We start from the raw sequence: 24602 nt of genomic DNA on the forward strand, positions 1-24602 counted from the left end.
CTTATTTATTTGATTTGGGGTTTGTTTTAAAATTTCAATTTAGTTGTGTTATATTTCAATTTCACAAAAAAACATGCAGCATTTTGTCCAAGCAATAATAAAAGGACACATTTATTTATAATTTGTCTTAAAATCTCATTTTGTAAAAAAATAAAATAGTGAATCGAATCGAATCGTGAGATCAAAATCGTGAATCTAATCGAATTGTGAGTTGAGTGAATCTTTACATCCCTACTGCAAATATAGAGAAACTGCTGTCTAGCCTACTTAAACCCATTCAAACATATTGACAGCGCGGAGTTGTTTGGAACTATTGCGAACTCCATGAACCACGTGACGGCGACATCAAAGCGTGTCGCAACTCTGTTTCTCAATGGCTCTGGTTTGTAGAGTAATTTACAACAGCTTCTAACGTGGCTCAGCCAATCAGAATCAAGGACCGGAACTATCCGTTTTATAACATAATTTTTAAAGGGGTCATATGATGCGATTTCAATTTTTCCTTTCTCTTTGAAGTGTTACAAGCTCTTGGTGCATAAAGAAGATCTGTAAAGTTGCAAAGACTATAGTCTCAAATCCAAAGAGATATTCCTTATAAAAGTTAAGTCAACCATGCCTACCTAAAACGGCTCGTTCTAACATGCCCCCACATGTCTAGTCTATGTCACGATGTGGGAAGATTTGCATAACCAGTGATCAGCCGTAAAACAGTGATTCTGTCCAAATTCCCTTTAAAATCTTAAATGATTCCCTTTGAGCTAAATTGAACTGTTTCCCTTACATATTGTTGCCGCCGCCACCATGCCGTGGAGACGCTGTGTTTCGTTGTGAAAGCGAATCTACTTTGTTTGGCCTTCCAAAAGAGGACTAGATTCGAATTGGCCCGGGGTCGTCACATGTGGTTGCCGCAAGCCCGCCGGCCGTGCCGTTTTCAAGCCCACCGGCCGCCGCTCACTCAGCCCGCTGGCCTCCGCTCACTCTAGGCCGCCGCCGTTCACTCTAGCCCGCCGTGCGTGACGCCGTGTTTCGTTGTGAAAGCGAAACTACTTTGTTTGGCCTTCCAAAAGAGGACACGACTAGAAATCAGTGGTTAAGTTGTATTTACAACACTGTTCCAGAACACTTCAACCCAAATATTCAGATGTGTGCAGCACATTTTATGGAGGACTGTTTCCTGATCCTGGTAGAGTAGACTACAATGCCGGCTGACTCACAGCCTGCAAGTACGTTTTTTATATTTAAAGAATTTGCCACTGATGATTCAAACGCGAGTTTTGGGCAGTGTAGAGTAGCGCTTGTTGTTTGACATTTCTCCAATCACAAATACTTTTTTAGCAACATCATATGACCCCTTTAAAAGTAGATAGCTCATACCATGTTTACAGTATTTCTTTTCATGCAAAACATAACTGTTTGAAATGTTTTATAGTTGTAAATCCTATGTTGCATTAAGCAGTGCTCCACTGTACCTGCTGGGTGATTCCTTCATTCATACGCAGACCCATGACCAAAACCTCCTCCAGCCTGCAGATCCAATTACGATCTGATTCAATAACTCAGCAACAGTCTGTTTAATCGCTCGAACTACAGATGAGAGATTCTTACAGGCCGCCGTGGTCGAGCTGTATTCGGCGGCGTGTCCCGTGACCGTGATGCTCTCGCATCCAAACATCTGGTTCTAAAGTCTGGGTTCGAGCTTCCCTCTGAACTCCTCCCACTGCAAGCGGCACAAACCGTCCATGTGCCCCTAACAAACAATACTGAATACAAACCAAATAAATCTTGTGTGTGAAAGAATGTGTGGGTTTTCTCAAGATTAGCTCACTGTTCAAAAGTTTAGACTTAAAGAAGTCTCTTATGCTCAGCAAGGCTGCATTTATTTGATCAAAAATACAGTAAAAACAGTAATATTGTAAACATTGTATTATTTCAATTTAAATTAAGTGTTTTCAATTTGAATATACTGTAAAATGTAATTTATTCCTGTGATGCAAAGCTGAATTTTCAGCATCGTTATGTCACATGATCCTTCAGAAATCATTCTGATATGCTGATTTGATGATCAAGAAACATTTATTATTATTACTATCAATGTTGAAAACAGTTGTGCTACTTAATATTTTTGTGGAAACAATGACACATTTAAGGATTCATTGATGAATAGAAAGATCAAAAGAATCAAAACAGAATTTATGTAAAATATAACTTTTTGTTGTCATGTATGTTGTTTATAAACATTTTGTACATTATCAGTGTCTTTACTGTCACTTATGATCAATTTGATGCATCCTTGCTGAATAAAAGTATTAATTTCTTTTAACAAAAATCTTTTGAACAGTAGTGTATGTGCATAAATGTACCTGGTCCTACACCAATGTATTGACATCCCCTCCAGTACCCGATATTGTGTTCACTGACAGCGTTCTACAATAAACACAATCCATAAACAAAGATTTCCACATCTCAAATACTTATATAATATAGCATTTATTTATTTGATCAAACACACGTCCTTGGTGCTACAGGAACTAGAGGAAATACTATACGTAATTCTAACTTACATTTTTGGCAAAGTTGGACACCTCGTATTGACGAAACCCAGCCTTTTCCAGGACTCCTCGTGCTGAATTGTACATAACAGCAGTGACATTGTCACCAGGCACGCTTAGTTCACCGCTATCAACCGGTTTAAAAAGCTGCATACCCCTTTCCAAAGTCAGCTGATACAGTGAAACGTGATCGTCACAAACCAGCAGCAGTTTCTTCAGCTCAGTCTCCCATGACTTTACACTTTGGCCTGGAAGAGCAAACATGACATCCACTGACACGCGTCCCGGGAAGAGCGTCCTGGCCTCTGACACGGTCCAGAGAGCATGCTGGGAATCGTGATCCCTGCCTAGTATCCTCAGGTGACCGTCATTCAGCGACTGTGAAGAAATGCATTCGATCTATGGAGCCTCTACGTAAGTTTTTTGGACATACCTGACCTAACATACCTGAACTCCAATAGAAAATCGGTTAACTCCTGCTGCCGTGAAGTCCTTCAGACGGGCCTTTCCAGCAGGTGTAGGGTTCACTTCCAGAGTGACCTCGGCATCATCTGAGAGACCAGTGTGTTTGGAGACCGTCTCCAAGACAGCAGCGATTGTGGAGGGCTGAGCCAGGCTGGGTGTTCCTCCTCCAAAAAACACTGAGCTGATCCTACGGGACAGTACAGAACTAATTAAAGAGATACTACCCCAAAAAATAAACATTGTGTCATTATTTACCCATGTTGCTCCAAACCTGTATTTAGTCATTTCTTCCAAAAGTGAGAAAACTGAAAGAATGTTAAGGGATTTTTTTTCTTTTTGTGTTCTGAAGTATACTTATGCATATCTCGGTATCTCTGCACACTGACCGTGACACCTGACTGAGTTGCAGTGAAGTCTGTGTCTCTTTCTGCAGGCATTCCGTCATAACCGCATGGTTTTGATTCTGAAGAATATACTTGTTGAAGTTGCAGTAGGAGCATCTTTTCAGGCAATAGAGCCACTGTAGAAAATGAGAAATACAGACAGACAAAACAGAATACATTTAGCATTCAGTACATTTGCCAGTGACAATCAGGTTTAGACACTCGCTCACATTAACATAAAGTGACGCTTCATCTCTGGCGTTATTTTAATGACAAATGTCGAGAGCGCATTATTGTAGCGCGAAGGCACATTAATACAATGCGCGAGCGCAAATCTCTCCGCTCGCGCTTGGATTTCCTTTGCTCTCGCACAAAACCGGACACGCGCGCTCAGATACACGCTGCTCTCGCCCGGAGAGAGTGCACGCACTTAAAACATGTCTGCTCTCACTCAAACTGTGTCCTGTGCACTCTCAAATCTCTCTGTGCTCATGCGCTATAGATATTAATTCTTTTCGCACCTGAATTAAACATTGTCAAAGGTTATCATTATGCACTTTTAAAAAGTAGTCTCAAAACAGATTTGTGCAGGGCCTTTCCTTGATTTTTTTATTGTTGTATTTTTGTTTTAACATAAACTGGTTATTGTAGCTACTTTGTTTTACTATATCTCTTTTATGTTTGTATTTTGATCTTAAGTATAGGTTTAGGGAATAGTGCATCTGACCCATGTCTAAATAGTTCTGTCTTAAATCAGAAGATATATTTATTTATATACACACACACGTGTGTGTGTGTGTGTGTGTGTGTGTGTGTGTGTGTGTGTGTGTGTGTGTGTGTGTGTGTAAAAAACACATTCTGAATTGCACTTATATATATTAAAAATATATTTTTTACATAAATGTATCTGAACGAAGATGGAACATTATTTCACCTATATTTTGACCCTTTTTTTTTTTTTGTAACAAAAGTTATTTGAAACATTAAAGTAGACATTTACTTGCATTTAATATGCCTTATACTGGCTATATTGAATCACTTTTGTACATTTCATTTGATGCCGACACCAAAATGGGACATCTAGTCTTTGACCTTTTTTAAATAAAGCTTTAGTAAATCACCAAATTAAAGAAACTTCATGTCTTTTTTTTTTTTTTTTTGGGTTTTTTTTGGGGATGTCTTTTTTTTTTTTTTTTTTGGTGCTTTTTTGGAGCGTGACCTGTTTTCTTTTGCTATTTTTTAAATGGCTTTCTTGTTTTAATGGTGACAACTTTAAGTAGGCTTTAAGAAGCAGAAACTAGTGCACAACTGCAACACTTCACACTAGTTAACACCACCAAGCTAAAACAGAACAAACTACACCACAACCACGAGCTCACCTCACTAAAGTTCAGTTTTGTACAAAAATTGACAAAAGAAACAGGTTTCTTTAAAAATGCATTAGTAAATTTTTCTCTTAAGATATGAAGGCTTGTTTCAGGGCTTGTGCAAAGTAGAAAACAAACTGGACCAGAGAGAAGTGGAAGCCCCGTTGCACAGCAGACAACTCTATACACTCTCTGTAGATCTCTAGCTCACTCCTCTTAAAAATCTCAAGTCAAGTCAAGTCAAGTCAAGTCTGCTTTATTGTCAATAGAAAAATCTCTTTTCATAGTGATCTCATAGTGATTCCAAACGTTTGCGGCGCTTATTCAGTCTCATTCGACCTTTTGTGCCACTTTTTGATTTAAATTTATATCTGACGTCACGCAGGCCGCGCGGGCTTAATAAATATTGTTAAAATAATAGCTATTGTTAAATAATATCCACATAATCATTTAGGTGATACCAGTTCATATAATAAAGGTTAACGGAATAATAGAAAATAACGACAGAAATGTTGAAAACAAGTTTTACCGTTGGGAAAAGGACATGCATGTTATATGGGGGGAATTCATGTCAATTCTCAGAAATTAACTCATTAATTAAAAATAACAGAAATAATGAAGTATAGGGCAACACTTCTGACAGAGCTATAGGATAGTTCACCCAAAAATGAAAATTCTGTCATTTGCTCACCCTCAAGTTGTTCCAAACATCTATTAATTTCTTTCAACTGTTGAGCACAAAAGAATATATTTTGAAGAATGTTGTCGGTAGCCATTGACTTCCATATTATGGAAAGAAAAATGCAAAATGCTATGGAAGTCAATGGCTACTGCCAACTGTTTGGTTACTAACATTGTTGAAAATATCTTCTTTTGTGTTCAGCACAAGAGAAACTCATACAGGTTTGGAACAACTTGAGGGTGAGGAAATGACAGAATTGTAAGTTTTGGGTGAACTATCCCTTAAATGTTAGTTCAAAGTCCCCCCTGACCATTCTTTAGATTAGGCTGCATACCATAAATTGACTCCTGCTATTGAATGCTACATGTCTAATGACTTATTATATAGTACCACATTGTGATATTTTTTTTTATTGCAGTATTGAGGCACATAGACAGTATCATAAGTTGCAGAATGTAAAGCCATCCATCTATCTCGATGTGTCTCAGAGTTGGGAGAACTGGGGTGGAATTCAACCCAAAGTCATGTAACCTCACCGTGAACATCAACATGATGCACATCTCACCTCTGGCCTGCACAACGGTATCAAGCTAGCTTGCTTTTGTTTCTCTCTCTCTCTCTATTTGTTGAATTTCTGTGTACTAAATCTAAAAAAAATGTTCCCTCTTCTTTTAGGGTTTGTTTAATGGTGTTGGAAAAATACTGAAGCCACAAGGATTGCTTCTGACTTATGGGGTATTTGCAGAATGTTAAGCTAAAACACCTTCAATTAGTAGGCCTATGCATTTGGTTACATCTATTGGCTTCTAATGGCTTGCATCTGATATTGTTTTGCAGCCTTATGCTTTCAATGGATCAATTATCCTCAGAGCAATGTTGACTTTGACCACAGCTTGAGATACAGGTTAGTGATAAAGGAAATTGCTGGCAAAGTTTCAGCATCTGTATTGCCTAAGATTCTTGATAAAAAAATTATAATAATTTAACTGGTGTGAAAAGACATGCTTGCAAAAAAAAAAACAGGCCTAAACATACAGCACTTATAGTGTGTTTAGATCGTCACTGCACTTCTCAGAAATGTTATTTTTATCGACTTACACGCCAAAAAAGAATCTTCTTAGTATTTTTGTCTTGTTTTTCAATACAAATATCTATAATTTTTTTTATCAATTTAAATTCAATCATGAAAAATGACTTAAGATGTACTGTTTCTGAAAAAACTATCAACATTAAATTAAATACAATTTTGTTGTTTAAAACAAACAAACAAAAAGTTTATAAGTTTATTTTTCTCACCCGACTGACAGATATTTTTTCTTGTTTTAAGCATAAACTATAAATAGATTTATGATTTAATATCTAATAGACCTAATAATAATTTTGCTTCAAGTAAATGTATCATGTTTTAGGAACGTTACAAATACTGAGAAAGTCAATCAATTTTTTGCAGTCTGAATCCCAAAGGATAACATCAAAACTCCTAATACAAGTTCTCTTACAATTTTACCCTTTATCATAATGTTTTCAACAATTTTGTTTTACAGACATCCAGAGTGGGGTCTAAGAGATGTGTCATTCCTGAAAACGCTAGGCCAAGAAAATGGACTGCGATTGGAGGAAATTGTAAGCGTTTTATTACTAAAATGTATAGCTTAATTCAAAACCTGGTATAGCGCAGTGCATGCTAGATGAAAATATACTTTAAGATGCTATACATGGTCCATGTCAAGCCTCCCTTGCCTATTTCTGTTCACTAAAATTCTTCTTCTGAAGGTTTTTCCTGGAGGCTATAATCCATTATTTGGCCATGATCCATTGCAAATTAATCTGACATCATGCCTTATACACCTAGTTCTTGCTATTACATATGATTGACTTGATTGTGTGATTATTCACCACTTTGAGTCATCAAAAGCTTGTAAATGCATGTTTCTTTTTTATTTTCCAGGTTGATATGCCCGCCAACAACAAGTGCTTACTTTTTCACAAGGACAGCGTAGTTTAATATAATATCAGTTTGTACAGTATTTGAGTGAACTCTGCAGTGTTTTAAGATACTGAATAATACTTCAGCTTTGCTGAAATTTGTCATCACTCTCTTTCTGGAAAAGATGTGTTCTTGTTTGATGTATTTTTTCACACCAAAGGAAATGAATAATAGTTTAGACAAATGTTTAAAATGATGTGCACATAATATTGACCGAGCCGGGCTGAGATCCGAATATCTGTTAATTCATTTGATCATTATCATTGGTTTCTGGATTATAGATTTGCAGTGTTATTTAAAGATTTACCATGTTAACCGTAGTTTCTGCTAAGAATGTCTTGCAAAATCCAATTGTTCCAAAAGCAAGAAAACTGATAAAATGTTTTATCTTGAATGCAATGGGAGTTGCTTTGGGTGTGCTTTTGAGCCTAATGCATAAATGTAAATGTTTATTTTTATCACATCGGTGGGTAATATCAATTCAATCACAGTTACAACGAACATAATGTTAAATATTTGTATGCCAATACCTAAATATGTAAATTCTCACATTAAGACAACATATTTGTGACTTTTTGTTTGAAATTTAATGAAACACTAATGTTATCTGCACTACACAGTTAATTGCTGCACTTCCATGATTCTCCTTGATCAATAAATAATATCAGTGTATTATCTTGTACAGAGTCTGTTTATTGACTACAGATTTTGTATTCCTTGTCCTCTGATCGGACTCTTATCTTAGTTTTTAAGAATGATTTACCGGCTATCGTAAGTAGGAACCAAAGATCATGATCTGAAGGTGTTACACAGAAAATTGCCCCCAACATGGGATGTGCGGCGCATACGAGTCGATTGCAGTAGTCGGCGAAAGATTATTTGAACACAACCCGATTTATTATACTGTGCCGTTTTGATCTGATTTCAATCTAAAGACTGTAAATAGACTCGCCTGTCGAAAATCATCCAGAACAGGAAACAGTTTAAGCCACGGCAGAGCAAGTTGAGAGTCTATTTTTGTCTCCTGTCTTAAAAGCACAGTGTGTCAGTTCGTATGAAGCTTTTATTTCCATAAAGACTTGAATAATGTCAACGACATCGCTGGATAAAGAGCTACAGGAGCGTCTGAGAGAGGCCAGTGCCATCGGAGACATTGATGAGGTGAAGACTTTAGTGGAGAGTGGAGTCAACATCAACTCTCAAAATGAGATTAACGGATGGTGCGTATTGACACTCACCCAACAGGCGAAATTACTCTCTGTTTGATTTTCTAAGCGTATACAGTTATATTAACGTTTTCTTAAACAGCAATTCGCCTTTATTCTTAATTCTTAAAGGGGTCATATGATGCTTTTTTAAAGATCATTATTTTGTGTATTTGGTGTAACAGAATATGTTGACATGCTTTGCCTGACAGTGAAGACATTAGTGGAGTGACCAGATATGTGAACAGGGGGCGCAGTGTCCCCCTTCATAAAGGAATAGTTCACGCTAAAATGAAAACTAGTACTACTACTCACCTTCAAGCCATTCAAGATGTAGATGAGTTTGTTTCTTCATGGGAACAGATTTGGAGAGATGTAGCATTACATCACTTACTCACTAATGGATCCTCTGGAGTGAATGGGTGCCGAAAAAATGAGAGTCCAAGTCCAATCAGCTGATAAAAGCATCACAATAATTTGCATGAGAATGAGTCCATAACATTTCCTGCCTGTTGTCTTCTCACATCAAAATACTGACATATTTGTTTAGAACTGCTTTCACTTGTATACACTGCTTGATCTGTGCATATTTCTCTCCTGATTCAGACAAGATTACTTTTTTTTTTTTACTGTAGAAAGCGATATTATGGGCAGAAGTATTTTAGCGACAGTTTCAAGCTAAAAACATCTGGATGGATTTGTTTAAGAACGTGCGAATTTTCAATTCATTAGAGACGTCAATTACTTGTGCATTACTGTTGTTTTTATCAGCTGTTTGGACTCATTCTGACGGCACCCATTCACTGCAGAGGATCCATTGGTGAGCAAGTGATGTTAATTTCTCCAAATTTGTTCCCATGAAGAAATAATAATAATAAATAATAATTATTTCCATCTTTCGGATGAGACGTTAAACCGAGGTCCTGACTCTCTGCGGTCATTAAAAATCCCAGGATGTCCTTCGAAAAAGAGTAGGGGTGTAACCCCGGCATCCTGGCCAAATTCGCCCATTGGCCTCTGACCATCATGGCCTCCTAACCATCACTCTGTCTCCTCTCCACCAATAAGCTAGTGTATGGTGGGCGTTCTGGCGCAATATGGCTGCCGTCGCATCATCCAGGTTGATGCTGCACATTGGTGGTGGTCTATGTAAAGCGTTTTGAGTGCCCAGAAAAGTGCTATATAAATGTAAGGAATTATTATTATGAAGAAATAAATTTTTTTATAAACAAACATGATTGAATTTAAACTAATTTTGGTGCAAACTACTCCTTTAGTCCTGCACCAGCTGCTCCTCAATGAAATCGTTCCTTCTTTCTTTACTTTTCTTTTCTTATATTAAAATACTTTAATTTAAATATGCAGAATCAACACTGGATCAACCAATGATGTGAATTTGGGGCGGGGCCAAATGTGTAAGACAGTTTCTAATTGGTTGTCTGTTGCTAATCAACTCGCTACCTTCTTGCACCTGATTGTTTTACATTGTATAGCATGCACATTGCTTAAATGTTTAATATGTAATGTTGATTAACTAAGGTTTAAATGTGGCCTTAATAGGATTTAAAATGCATAAGCCCAGGGTCATGATGTAATGCAGAAAGCCCTTTATAATGTGCAGAGCAGGACTGGGGAAAATTGAGTAGTTTGAGCTCTGTAGATAAGCCCTTACCTTTCATCTAGCCTGGTAGCATTCCTGACATGCTCAATTAGACAGCTTGTCTTTAAGCTCTCGGTTTTCTCACTGTGGATATTTGTTGAGCAACTCAATGGAGGTGTTAGATTTGTCCTGACATTCATGCTAAGTGTTGACTGCTTTGTTTTAGTAATGCCTGAATGCATTCAAACTCATTTGACTGATGCAGTGCACGTTGCAAACCATGTTTAAGTAGTTCTGATGTCCCTTGTTCATCCAGGACGTGTTTGCATTGGGCCTGTAAAAGAAACCACAAACACATAGTGGCCTATCTGCTGAACGCCGGAGCCGACAAAGACATTCTAACAGCGAAAGAAGAGTTAGCCATTCAACTCACTTCCAAACCTGAAATCAGAAGACTACTTGGAGGTATGTTTTCAGAAATCCTACCTTCTGTATCACAGGACATGATGTGTTAGGTGCTCTGATACTTTCTATAAAGTCTAGATATTTACAGTCTATTGCCTAAATGTTATGTTTACTGGAATCAGTACACTAGAACAGGGTTTCTCAACTCTGGCCCTCGAGGTCCACTTTCCTGTAGCGTTTAGCTCCAACCTTGGTCAAAATCAACTGCCTGTAACTTTCTAGTGATCCTGAAGACCTTGATTAGCTTGTTCAGGTGGGTTTAATTAGGGTTGGCGCTGGAGGGCCAAAGTTGAGAACCTCTGCACTAGAATATAAATGCGTGAGGATGGTATGCATAAATACAAATCATGACTGATTCAAATGCTCATATGCATTCATATGACTCATATTTATGATGCATTTGCATATTAAATCAAATGTCTTAAGTCTGTTTTTGTTTGGGATGCACATTATTTCAGTATCATATTGGTTGTCGACTAATGTTAGAGATTTATTGTTGTTATTATTTATCAGTATTGGATAATTGATTTTGCATGTAGAAATGTTCCCTATTTCAATATATAGATTACCTTTGCTGCCACTTTAATCTTTAAAAACACTAATTTAACACTCTTTAATCTTTAACAAATCTCAAAATTAATATTACTTTTTGCTTTTATTTATTTGTATTATTAATAGTTTTTATAATTTTGTGTAATCTAAATTTATCTATAGCATTTAAAACTATTGTTTTATTTATTTATTTTTTGCATGTTTTGTCAGTGTTAATATGGTCAATTTACAATGCACTTTCCTGAGAAATAAAGATAATTGAGATTACAAAAAATAAATAAATAAAGATAAAGAATTTTTCAGAAGATCTTTAAAACATGGGGTTACATTTAATTTAATTTTAATTTTTATATTGTGATGCCAAATTTGTAGCATTCAAAACTATTGCTTTTAGTTTTTAAACATTAAAAACTAAAAGCAATAGCTTTGAATGCTACAATTTTTTTAGATAAAATATTACAGAATTTATCAGCCATAACATTATACATTTTCAAATTTTGCATCACTATTTTTTGATAGTATTAATTCTTGAAAACACTAAAATACATATTTAAAACATTCCATATTCCATTGTTTTGACATCTTGATCAACTTTTTAAAGCTTTAGCTTAAAATTAACCTTTACAAACACTACAAATTTAATAACATTGTTAAATGTAACCTTTAGTAAATCAAAATGAATATCCATTTTCATACTGTACATTATAATATTGTGATGCCTAAATTCACTAGTTCAACTATTGAATTTACTTTGTAGTGTTTTATTTATTCAGTTATTTAGACAAAATATTATAGAATTTTATTACTGGCAATTTATCAATCATTGGCCATAATGGTATAATTTATAATTGATTTATCAATTTATTATAACATATAGAATTTTTTGTACACTGCAATACATTTAGTCATACACTACAATACACTAAAATACAAACATGAAAACAAAAAACCTTCCTTATACGGTCCGTAAGCACTTTAAATGTCCTTACCCTGTCACATTCATGCTTGTCGTTCCGTCTCCAGTGGAAGAGGAAGACGTGCCTGAGGTGAAGGAACCAGAGCTGCCAATCATTCCAAACTATCTTTCCAACCCGCCCTTCCTGTACAGCAAGATGGACAAAGATAACATGAGCATAGCACAGCAAAACGGCACCAACAATCATTCAGAGCCCCTGGAGTCGGAACCAGCGACTTTATCGCCGACACAAGAGCAGCAGCTTCCGCCTCAGCATCAGCAGCCCAAGAGCCTTTACTCAGACAGCCAGAGCCAGCAGGAGTTACCCTACATCCCCGTGGTGGAGCAGAACGGCGGCCTGCCCATGGAGCTCTCCTCAGAGACTCATCACACCAACCACTGCGAGTTTACACACCCTCATCCCATAGCACAGAACGGCCCAGTGTGTCCCACAATTCCTTCTCCCAGCGGAAGCAGCGGCCAGCCGCAGGTTCCCAGTGCCGCCGTCACCCGGCAGCCGTCCATCCCGCAGCAGATCAACTGCTCCCAGCTCGGTGGCTCCATGCCGGCCTTCCAGCCCTTCTTTTTCACCAGCACTTTTCCTGTTAACGTACAAGGTACAGTGAAGATTTATTAGGAAGCTTGTTGGTCAGTGAACTAGTCAGTGAAGAGTATCTAAAGGCCCTTTAATATGACTCAATGCACCTCCGCTTTAATAATAATAATAATTATTGCATTTAGCAGATGCTTTTATCCAAAGCGACTTACAGTGCATTCAGGCTATACATTTTTTACCAGTATGTGTGTTCCCTGTGAATCAAACCCACGACCTTTTGCGCTGCTAACGCAGTGCTCTACCACTGAGCCACAGGAACATTTTAGCTTTGACCTCCACATGAAAAGCGTTGCAGATAGCATTGCTGAAAGGCGATTTTATGAGGTTGCTAGGTAGCAAGAAAGCAGATCGTGTGGGATACACTGTAAATAATGAAAATGGTGAAAGAAAATGGAAAAAGTAACAATAATCTGTTACTATAAATTACTATAGTTTTACTTTAAATTGCTTTTATGAATTTAAAATTAAAATTCATAATAATATTAAATTAAATTTAAAAATAAATTTATACATTTTGTTGTATATATTATATAATAACATTTATAGTAACAGATTAATGCTAATTAATTGTCTTACACACACACATTCTTTTTAATCTTTAATCTTTTTAGTCTCTTGTGCTCACCAAGGCTGCATTTATTCAGAAACTGAGTGAAAACAATTTAGTGAAATATTATTACAATTAAAATAATTGCATGTGTATTTTAATATATGTTCAAATGTCATTTATTCCTGTGATCAAAGCTGAATTTTCAGCATCATTACTCCAGTCTTCAGAGTCACATGATCCTTCAGAAATCAATCTAATATGCTGATTTGCTGCTCAAGAAACATTTCTTATCGATGTTGAAAACAGTTGTGCTGCTTAATAGTTTTGTGGAAACGTTTATACTTTTTTTTTCAGGATTCTTTGAATAGAAAGTTCAAATAAAACTGCATTTATTTGAAATAGAAATCTTTTTTAACCTTATAAATGTCTTTACTGTCACTTTGGATCAAATTAGTGCATCCTCACTGAATAATAATATACATTTTATTAAAAAAAAACAAACATCAAAGTGACCCTAAACGGTAATGTATTTTACTCAAAATCACAGCTGCTCATTTACATTTAAGGTATTGTACATACATATTGACTTTAAAAAAATGCATATCTCATAAATTCGTTCTTTTCAACATGACTTGAAGGCAGCAGTAGATCTCCGCTAACAGGTTTGCGCACTCTTTCTTTAAATGCACATGCACTCAAACAGAGGAATGCAGAGAGAGATTCCTCAAGTCACAATCTCAGACTTGCTGTCTCTTCTCAGAGCTCGTCCTAAAGGTCCGCATCCAGAACACCAATGTCAGAGAGAACGATTTCATCGAGGTGGAGCTGGACCGGCAGGAGCTGACGTACCGTGCCCTCCTCCGCGTGTGCTGCCGCGAGCTGGACATCAGCGCAGAACACGTGGAGAAGATCCGCAAGCTGCCCAACACTATGCTCAGAAAGGTGAGGCCTGAGAAAAAGAAAGCTAAGTCAAGTCAGCTGCCTCACAGCCTACTGCCTACATAGGGTAGTATCCTAACAGAGATGGAACCTCATAAGTGACTGATTTGGATGCTCTACATATGCAGTACACAAATAGCAGCTACACTTACATTCAACAAGTTTGGCATTAGCATTTGCTGACAGACACATGAAAATGGGTAAAATTGTCAGTTTTAATTAATTGTAATTTATTTCAATTATTTAATTATTTATTTGAATAAATTATTTTCAATTACAATAATTTTGTTTTTCATTGATAGTTTTTGGGTGTTTAATTGGAAAAATTACAAATATTTTTTCCCCAAATCGTGCAGCCCTAAACCTTAATTTACAAGTCAGGAACAATATCTTAAAGAGGAAGGGGGAAACTTAAAGGGATAGTTCACCCAAAAATGAAAATTGTCATCATTTACTGATCCTCAAATTGTTCCAAACCTGTATGTTTCTTTCTTATGCTGAACACAAAAGAAGATATTTTAAAGAATGTTGTTTTTTTTTTAAGTTGACGGTAGCCATTGACTTCCATAGTATTTTTTTCCATACTATGGAATTCAATGGCTACCATGAACTGTTTGGTTACTAACATTCTTCAAAATATCTTCTTTGGTGTTCAGCAGAAGAAAGAAACAAATACAGGTTTGGAACAACTATAATGGCAAGCAAATGATGACAGAATTTTAAACTTTTGATGTGAACTATCCCTTGAATGAATTTGATTTAAAACATGTTTAAATATAAATTTGTGTTCCCCTAATATTTGTTTTCTGTTGTAACCATCTAAAAGCAATAAAACATTTGTAAATTGTACATTTATAAATATTATTATGGGTTAAGAGTGTTGTTGGGCACGACAACAAAGTCATCCTGGTGGCAGTATTGTTGTTTGATCTTGCACTTGTATTAATACAAAAACAACACTTCATGCACAAATGCATATTTCTAGCTGTTGGAGGAATATGGATTTGAATCTGTTCCTCGTGGTTTAGTTTGGGCCTCTTAAACATCTTGATGCTACATAAAAGTGACATTCTGTTTGGTTAAGCAGGATCCTCTCCTGTTTAAGCATGTCTACATCTACAGACAAGGTTTGTTGAGCTGGTAAATCTGAGCAGTGCTTTTTAACATTGAGTAGAGGCAGTTCTAGCTGCAAAAGGAGCGACAAACAAGATTCTTATGGCTGAAATCTGACAGTACTTTTGGCCATTTTATTATATTAAACTGCAGACACTGGTGGAGTTGAGTTTTTAGTGTTTTTAAACAAAAATGATGGGTACAAAAGCCTCAGGCAAGAATTCTTCTTCAATGTACTGAGCTGAACAGCCCTACTGCATCATGGGATGTTTCATTTGAGCGAAATATTGCAGTGGCGCTTGCTAAGCTCCATCGTACATGTTTACAGCTCCATCGTACATGTTGATTTCATTGTTTTTTTTATGCGCATGGTTGTCATCTTAGGAAGATTAAGTAAAGCACTCGGCAGAAAATGTATCCATTTAAGAGAAAAGTTCTGATTGGGGGATTTCTTAACATATGGCAACCACATACATGAACGCTTCTTATCAATGCAAGATAGCACAACTGTCAAAGGAAAAAATATATACTATATATTTTCTAGAACCAGCGTGCAAATATCGAGAGAAGCATAAATTGTGATTTATCGTACAACCCTATTTCAGATCATTCAACACTGCATCTGTCTAAATGTATACATGTTCTTTTAACAGGATAAAGATGTGGGACGGCTACAGGATTTCCAGGAGTTGGAGGTGGTGCTGGAGAAAACCGAAAGCTTGTCACTGTTCTCTGGAGGTCAGGGAGGTCTGACTGACAGGCCCTGCTACAACATGAAGGCCTCCAGGCTCACCTACTAGCTTCACTTTAGAGACTCACAGTTTATCTGCGACCTGTTTCCTGAAATCCCAAACGCATTTCGGATCCCAAAATATGCTTCTGTGTTGGGTTGGTAAATGGTTCATATAACATGTTAGCCTTATTCCTCGTCTCCTTCATTAACAGATGCATCCTTAGTGCCTCCTCCTCCATTGTAACCATTGATAGCTTGTTCTTGTTGATTTGAATAATCAGATCCATTCAGCTTACGACTGGACTTTGGAAAATATTGAAATGCACCACTTTTGCATACTGTCGGCCGCTGGCCGTTCAGATCTGTCTCACTGCCTTGCCTTCATATTGCCTTCAGGCATTTCATCGTACATCCAAACAAATGTATACTGTCCTATCGTAAGAGGTCTGTCCAACACGCTGGCCAATCAGTTGTTTAGTGGTTTGTATGCCTGCATTGATTGGAGGAAGCCATGCTTATTTCATACCAATGCTTTGAAATCAAAACATATTTTGTTTGCCAGACAACTCTCTGTGCAATTTACCAAAACCTTGCCATTATTGGGGAAGCGGCCTTTATATTTAACCCTTGAGAATTCAGTGCTGTATTTTGAATGCTGTTCCATCAGTCACTGTAAGCCAAATAACTCGTTCTATAAACTAGCATGGACTGATTAAAGTAGATCAGCCTCATGTGTGAACACAAAATGTCCTTTGTTTCTCTTGAACTTAATGTAGCAAAAGATTTCTTCATTTTCCCCTAGGAGGAGCTGAATTGGAGATGAATAATAGGCTATTTAACCACTGAGAGCTTCCAGTGAGCATCATATTGACTTCCCTTGAGTGTTTAGTTTTCACATATTTGAGAAGCAGGATCTGTATTCAAGATATAGCGGTAATAGTAGTGCCATTTTACTAAACACTTTGCTGCTTTGTTGATTATGAGCATAAAATTAATTTCTGGTCGCAGTTTTGGTGGGAATGCTTGAGGTTAGTTTTAGAAGCGGCGCATAAACACTACATTGTTGTAAATTAGCTTTTGGACTTGATAGAGATTGTGTTACTGTGAGAAGAATTTCTAAAGATTTGTCTTATGAATTGTTTTTAGTTTTCTCTGAGGGTTTGACTGTCTAACTAAGCATACGATCGTTAGACTTTTGTTAACAATATGCTACTGTTGAGATGTAACATTAGCCCCTTGGAAAGACATTGATAAATTATTGACATTAAAGTTTTTTTTTTTCTTATTTTTTATGTGCAATTTTTTTGCATTGTATAATACTGGAATCTGAGGATTAAAAGTATTATACACTTCAGCTGAAATTAAACCATGTCGATTTTTGTTCTTTCATATGTTCTCAATTAACTAAAAGACAGCTGGAAAACCATTTAAAGGATTTTCTTTCTTTTTAATGTGTGTGGTTAACATGAATGACAGTTTACAGCATATATTAACCTAGATTAATGCAATTTAAAATAAAAAATATTACGTTTTTAAAATTGTTAAAATTCGTGTGTGTGTGTGTATATAAAACTATTAAAATACATTATATAATATTTTATAGTAATATATATATTACATTTAAACTATATTTATTACATTTAGATTATTTTTCATTTAAAACATTTAAAAGCTTTTATGTTATCGTTTTATATAGAGTAAAGATTTTTTTTTTATGTGTGGGTTTTTTCAATCCTTTAAAGTTAGAGAAACGTTTATTAGTCATATTCTAGAGATCAAATACAGCTTAACTCGCAGCATTTGAATATTTTAAACATTCTCAGTACACTTATACAACAAGAACGTTGTGTCTTTGTGGTGTTTTCTAAAAATACGTCTTTGAACAAACATGGGGCAAAAGGTGAAAGGGTTAAAATGCATGTGTCATGAACATATCTTTCTTTAGGTTTAACAAGGGAAAAAAATCCAGTGCAACATGCCATTGCTGAAGTTTGCCAATAGAGGACAGGCTTAGTTTTAGGACACTCCAGACAGTGCTAATGCTCTCTCTCTAGAAGGAAGGATGTGTTTCCACTCCATTAAACTCTTCTGTGGGGTCCACACAGCATATCAGAGTTACTGGACTAGACTACATATAGAATGCCAAATTTAGCTTTGGATCAGCATTTTAAAGATGTTTTAAACATCAGCATTTGAGAGGAATAGATGTTTTCATTAAAAGTTTGAAATTCAGAGGACAATATTGTGGAGGAGAATTACAATAATAAAAGCTTGTTAGATTTGGATTTTATTCTTTATTTTATTTTATTGGATTCTACTCATGCAAGTAGAAAGAATGCAAAGTTTTCAAGAGCTTTCAGAAATCTTAAGATTTAATGTAGACTATGTTCTAGGTTTGAGCAGTAGAGTGTGAATAGTCCTCTCAAAGTAAGTTGTACTGAAAAAATGATGTTTCTAAACAATAATGAACTATTCTTTGCAGGATTGGTGTCATATAATACCGAAACCCTGACGGAAGTTTTATTTCAACTCATAAATTTGTTTCACATCAACCTATTTGAGAAATCGGGGACTAACTCGGTTCACCAACTGCAATTTGACCTCTTTCGCTCAGTTGCACATTTTAAGGGAAACGCTATAGATCACACAAGCATGCAGGCCTCTAGAGACAATGGGAAATTACAGAGGAAATTACTCTAGAATCCTTCTATTTGTGCAAGAACTAAAAAAATGTGTGAATGATCCAATGCAAACTATTCATTGTAACTATTATCCGGAGAAAATCGTATAAACAACTGCAGTCGTGTTCTCAGCTTGGTTTCGCATTTGAACTTTAATATAGTGGAGTTATCTTTTCATGTCTTCATACCATATCACATCTCTTGCCCCTTATGGTGAAACTAGCATGAGATCTCGCTCAGTTGTCAGTAAACACCTGCCTTCTCAGTGTGTCTGTCTTAAAACCAGACATCCAGCTGCACCTGACAAACTCTGTTGATCAGAGAACAGCTGTCTCGTATTAACCTCTCAACTAATATAGCCATTATAAGAGAAGTATATATATATATATGTAAAAAAAAAAGTTATATATACAGGTGCATCTCAATAAATTAGAATGTCATGGAAAAGTTCATTTCAGTAATTCAACTCAAAACAATTACGCGCTGCCATCCGTCTCTTCTGTTGACTAGTCGCTTCTCCCAAGTTATGACAGTGACCAAGCAGTTTAAATAGTCTACAGTCACTGTGGTCACCTTCTAATTAGCACAGCCAATAGCCTATACACTGTAAAACCAAATAGTAAATCTTTGATAAAGGAATTGGGTTGTAATTACTCAAAAGAAATAAAAACGTTCATTCGCCTCTAATTTTTTGAGTAATTAGTACACAAATGTAATTTTAAGTTTACAGCACTCAAATGCTTTCATTTGTTTTTGGCAGTGTACTCAAATAGTTTTAGTACAATCCCGTCTGACGTCACGCATGTGCGTACAAGCTCCTCCTTCAACTAGCAGTTTCACGTTCGCGAAAAGACGCCATGTTTTTGTTGCTCTCCTCGGCTGAAAATATGCTAAACTAAGTTTGCAATACGCGAAAAACTCTTTTATAAAAAATAGCGTAAGAGGAGATATTTTTCGATCGGGAATTTGCTCTGTTGTTGCCTGTGAGGACCTTTGTGGGAAAACGCAGCATGCAATTTTCTGAACCTGCTGGTGACAAGCTTTTCTTCATTGTGCTGCCCGCCATTATACTCCTCTTCTCTTTGGGCACGCTAATCTGGTAAGTTAACGTTACCCTTTTTATTTTCTGCAAATGTATTTAGTGTCTTAGCAGTTAATGTATTTTATGCATTTGCAAAGCGAATAAGGATTTGAGCCATTTTATCCTGCCTCACTAAACGTTAAAATATATTAAATTGTTGAAGCAACTGTATTTAGTTTTTTTTTAAGGTTAACGCAGAGGTGTAAATAGTACCTAAAAACCATACTTGAGTAAAAGTACAGATACCTTACAGTGAAAATTACAAGTTACAAGTCACCAATTCCAAAACAACTTGAGTTAAAGTCTTAGAGTATCTGATTTTAACAGTACTTAAGTATTTTACTTACACTAAATATAGGCTCAAAGATGCACTAGTCAAAGAGACATGCCAGTCAAAAACTGTAACATTGTGGAGAAGCTGGGGAAAAAGGCAGAGGCAAGGATCTATGTGCAGGTATTTAATGGAAAAACTCGAGTAACTAATTACATTTTCTCCAATACTTTACACCTCTGGGTTAACGTTATATCAAAGTCTGTCTTTTTGCATCGGTTGTGCACACATTAAAAAGTTTTCGGGTAACAATTTTAATTACCTCAAAATGGCGGGCTGTGACTCGTTTAATGCACGCATGCTTGGACATAAAGCAACGTAATGGTTTTCATAGAGTTAGGACAATTATTTGATGTATTTTGTTCTACGACGTGTTGTGCTCTTTTGTAAGGACAGGTATTTACAAAATGTATTAAAACAGTTTGCTCAAGCCATATCAGTAAAGCTTGTGTTATTTAGTTGAGACATTTCTGTGTTCTTGCTTAATTTAACATTTAAAAAAACTAATTGTACAGTATAAATAAATATTTAAACATTTAAGGTTTGTTTTATGGTATCAGACAGAGCACAATATTTCACAATCCCTTTTAGGTTAAATAACTGATTAGCGTCATGTGCTTCATAGATATTTTTCCTAGTGTTTTGGCAAATATTACAACCTGACTAACTTCTCAATCTCTCTCTTTTCAGGCTAAAAGTGAAGCAGTTGGCAGTTCAGTTTGGTATGTTGATGTCCAATTATTAAATTTAATACACATTCATTGGATAGAGATACTAAAATGTGAATGAATATTGAGTGCACAACACAAATTGAAAAGAAAAAAAAAATCAATGGCGTGGAAGTGCAAACTTTGTGCTGCTATCTTCAATAAAAGGGTACAGGGGCTTGAACACTATCGTTTGCATCATGGCAATGTTTCCTCAATCAGCCAATTGCCATGTCTCTATGATGACAAACAAGCTCCTCACACTAACATCAAACGACCCAAGAGGGCAGAAGTGAATTTCCTTTCTAATTTCCCAATAGGCGAAGACACTGCAAGCCTTGAACAACTGAGACTACAAATTGTAGAAGAAGTTAAGAAAAGTGACAGAAATCTTGTCCTGATTACGAAGTTAATGCAGACGACCTTTGCCCTGAGACGCAAAGAGGTCATCACTGAAAACCTACCTGTTTGTGAGATCCTGGAACGCTGGCCTGCCTTTAAAATGGAGTCACAGGTAAATTATTTTTCTTGGTACACTTGAAAATGTGTTATATTTAAAGGAATAGTTCACCCAGAAATGAACATTTGCCATTCATTTACTCTCTCTGGTCGTGCAAGATGTAGGTGACGTTCTTTCTTCAGTAGAACGCAAAAGATGATTTTTAGCTGAACTCATGGTCCTTGGTGATTTATCAAATACAGGTCAACAGGTCACTTTGTGAGTCAAAAAAACAAACAAGCAACACAAAATTAATGCCTGGCACAGAAATCTTGAGCTCCAGACTCGTTTTCCTGGTAATGTCATGTGTTGTCTATATCTGCTTTTTGACTCACAAAGTGGTGGCACCCGTTGACTTGCATTTTATGAATCACCAAGGACCACGGGTTCAGCTAAAACTCATCTTTTGCGTTCTACTGTAGAAAAAATGTAACCTACATCTTGGATGGCCGAAGGGTTAGTAAACTGACAGCAAATTTTCATTTTTGGTTCCTTTTCAGTGTCAGGTTTACCCTAGTTGACAGTAGAAGTTTAAAATGTACACGGTTTACATATACCTTGGCTTAATCACTTAATTTGTGCAGATCTGTTCTGAGTTTCACAAAATTACAAATGTCAACCTGAAGAACCACTTCCATGCCGTGTTGGACCAGCATGCTCCCCGTCTTCAGAGCTTGTTCAGAAAGAAAGCTGCTCGCACAGGGAAAGTGTCTGAAGTACTGAGTCAGCTCTTCAGGATATATGACCTCCAGGTCAGTTGGTTACACTTCTTGATGCCTGATAAAGTAACTGCAGCGGATTTAAATATTTTGGTTGTATTGTCACACACAGACTTTTTAGGGTGATGCATAGGATTGTGTGGCTGTGCTGATTAGATTCCATTTTAAATCAAGATTCTCATACTCGAGTCTCTTAATTCTCACACTGAAGGAAAAAGTTGACGTCCATGTACGACGAGCTGCCATCCTCCGTGCTCTCCCTTGCCTATCTGCAAGAGGATGACTCCAACTTTTTCAAGACATGGGATGTAAGTGATCATGTTGCTTAGAATTTAGAGAGCTAGTCCACTCAAAATGAAAGTTCTGCCCTGTCCTTATTTACACTTTCTTTTGCAGATCACCAAAGAATTAGTACAATTATAATGGATATATTCAAAACCTGGAGCTACAACATAAATTACATCTGAATGGCAGGAGAGATTGTTGGTAACCAAACAGTTTTTGGTCCAATTGGCTTCCATAGTATGGAAAAAAAAATACTATGGATGTCAATGCAACCCGAAACTGTTTGGTTACCAACAATCTCACCTGCAATTCAGATGTCATTCAGGTTCTAGTTTCAGGTTTTGAATATATTAATTAGAATTGTAGTTATTGTTTGGGATAGAATGGTTTGGAGTAGATGAAAATGTTACTTCTTAGCAGTCAGCCTTTGGAAGTTTAGAGTTAACAGTTCTCTGTTCTTGTCTTCAGGTAGAGCAATCTGATGAACCTGACATTGATGATGTACCACTTGGTCTCCTCTCCATTAGTGGCAATTCAACAGATGCCACATTCTTCTGCCCAGAGAAAATTGCAGTTGTACTTGAGGGTAACATGGTTATCGATTTCCCAACATTGGCTGATGCATTTGTCATGCTTTTTGGACTAACTTATGCCTTGGATCTAAGTTACCCAAAAGAGTTGGCCAACACATTTGACTTTACCCAGAAAGTCTTGATGGGTCTGGAGGATGGGAAGCTGAGGCCCAGAGTGTTGAGTCTTAAAAATGAACTTTTGGCAGTGGAGTAACCACAGTGTTTGAACAAAGCTTACAAAGGTACTCCTTCATTTGACATTTTATTTAAACGTTCACTTCTGCCACTTTTAGTGCACACCATAGAGCAAGGAGATTATTTTTTTGAAAACAGTTTACAGATGTGTTTTAAAGTATGATTGTTCAACGTCAAGGTTTGAAAGAAATATTTAAATATTCAAAAAGATTTAAAAGTTTAAATGTGTTGCTGTTCAAGTTGAATAATGGCATGTTTGCACCATATCAATGTGTCATACAGTATGACAGACAATGCAGTACATTGCAGTTTACACTGCAGTGATCTTATCTTTGATTTCTGTATGCTAAGATCATTATGTGCAGTGTAGTAAATCATTGATCAAAATGGCAATATTGAATTATTTTACACAATTGTGTTGTATTTCTTTCTTTCCCTTTTTTAGACTATTTGTCTGTTTAATTTGCAGAACAGTTTCTCAGTTGATTTTCTATATAAAAATGACTACCACTGTGTATGATCCGTATACCATGCATTCACCCACTCATAGAAATTAGTTTAAAAAAAAATCCCTTGATATATTTTGAAATCTTTGTCTTATATTGTATTCTAGTATAACATTTCAATTTCTACGGTTACTGTTAGACGTGAATTTTGGAAGTGTTCCTTCTTTACAGAAGTGTTTACAGCTGGGTGATATCCAGAGATTCATATTGTGACAGTTGTTATCTTAGCCCATTTCTCAAGGGCCCTGCACTGTTTTGGAGAATATTTTTCATTTAACAAAATTTATTGTTGATGTTTGGTTAATATTCTTTGGTAACTTAATAAAAGACTTGCATTTAAATTGCCTGTGTTAACCTGTTTTTTAAATTTCAGAATGTGTATAGTTAGCAATTTAGTTACTTAATGTAAATGTAAAAAAACGTACAAAAATGAATAAAGTGAACAGTTTGTTACTGAGAAATTAAAACTGTTTTATGAAGGTAAAATAAATTGTGATGTAACAAATGTTTGTTATCTTTAATTTTAATTGGTTCTGTGAACCCAAAATCTCCTTGTAAAATGACTTGATCAATAATGTTACAGTAACTTGTAAGATTAAGTTAGTGTCAGTTAAAATGACCTAGTACAAGTTACTTAAAAAAAAAAGGATGTTTCTTTAACTTGTAAAACTGAGTTAGTGTCACTTAAAATTTTCGATGTAATCAGTTTCAACTATTTTTTTGAGTTATATTAACTTACCCGGTTTTACAGTGTGGAAAGTATGTTCATTTACTGTATATGTACTCAATACTTGGTAGGGGCTCCTTTTGCTTTAATTACTGCCTCAATTCGGCGTGGCATGGAGGTGATCAGTTTGTGGCACTG

General features: G+C 36.2%; 2 protein-coding genes across 3 annotated transcripts in view; one reads left to right on the forward strand and one right to left on the reverse strand.

The window, feature by feature from the left end:
• LOC107670671 (radical S-adenosyl methionine domain-containing protein 1, mitochondrial-like) overlaps window positions 1-10566 on the reverse strand; it is a 19676-nt gene extending 9110 nt beyond the window's left edge. Inside the window, exons 1-7 of one of the 2 annotated variants that reach the window (XM_016463346.1) lie at window positions 10518-10566; window positions 3401-3534; window positions 2997-3201; window positions 2562-2927; window positions 2361-2424; window positions 1606-1747; window positions 1470-1524 (exon numbers count right to left, since the gene is read on the reverse strand). In XM_016463346.1, coding sequence (XP_016318832.1) covers window positions 1470-1524; window positions 1606-1747; window positions 2361-2424; window positions 2562-2927; window positions 2997-3201; window positions 3401-3534; window positions 10518-10550 — 999 coding nt within the window. In that variant the 5' untranslated portion in view covers window positions 10551-10566. Of the gene's footprint in view, window positions 1-1469; window positions 1525-1605; window positions 1761-2360; window positions 2425-2561; window positions 2928-2996; window positions 3202-3400; window positions 3535-10517 lie in introns of both variants that reach the window. The other variant, XM_016463347.1, reaches the window with a different exon arrangement.
• On the forward strand, window positions 8220-17472 carry LOC107670670 (ankyrin repeat domain-containing protein 40-like). Its single transcript, XM_016463345.1, has 5 exons — window positions 8220-8653; window positions 10555-10703; window positions 12279-12827; window positions 14137-14318; window positions 16082-17472. The coding sequence occupies exons 1-5, from the start codon at window positions 8520-8522 to the stop codon at window positions 16226-16228; spliced, it is 1161 nt and encodes a 386-aa protein (XP_016318831.1). The 5' UTR covers window positions 8220-8519; the 3' UTR covers window positions 16229-17472.
• The last annotated feature ends 7130 nt before the right edge of the window (window positions 17473-24602 follow it).

The sequence above is a fragment of the Sinocyclocheilus anshuiensis genome, unplaced genomic scaffold, assembly GCF_001515605.1.
Source record: "Sinocyclocheilus anshuiensis isolate Anshui unplaced genomic scaffold, SAMN03320099.WGS_v1.1 scaffold1165, whole genome shotgun sequence".
In the NCBI taxonomy this organism is placed as follows: Eukaryota; Metazoa; Chordata; class Actinopteri; order Cypriniformes; family Cyprinidae; genus Sinocyclocheilus; species Sinocyclocheilus anshuiensis.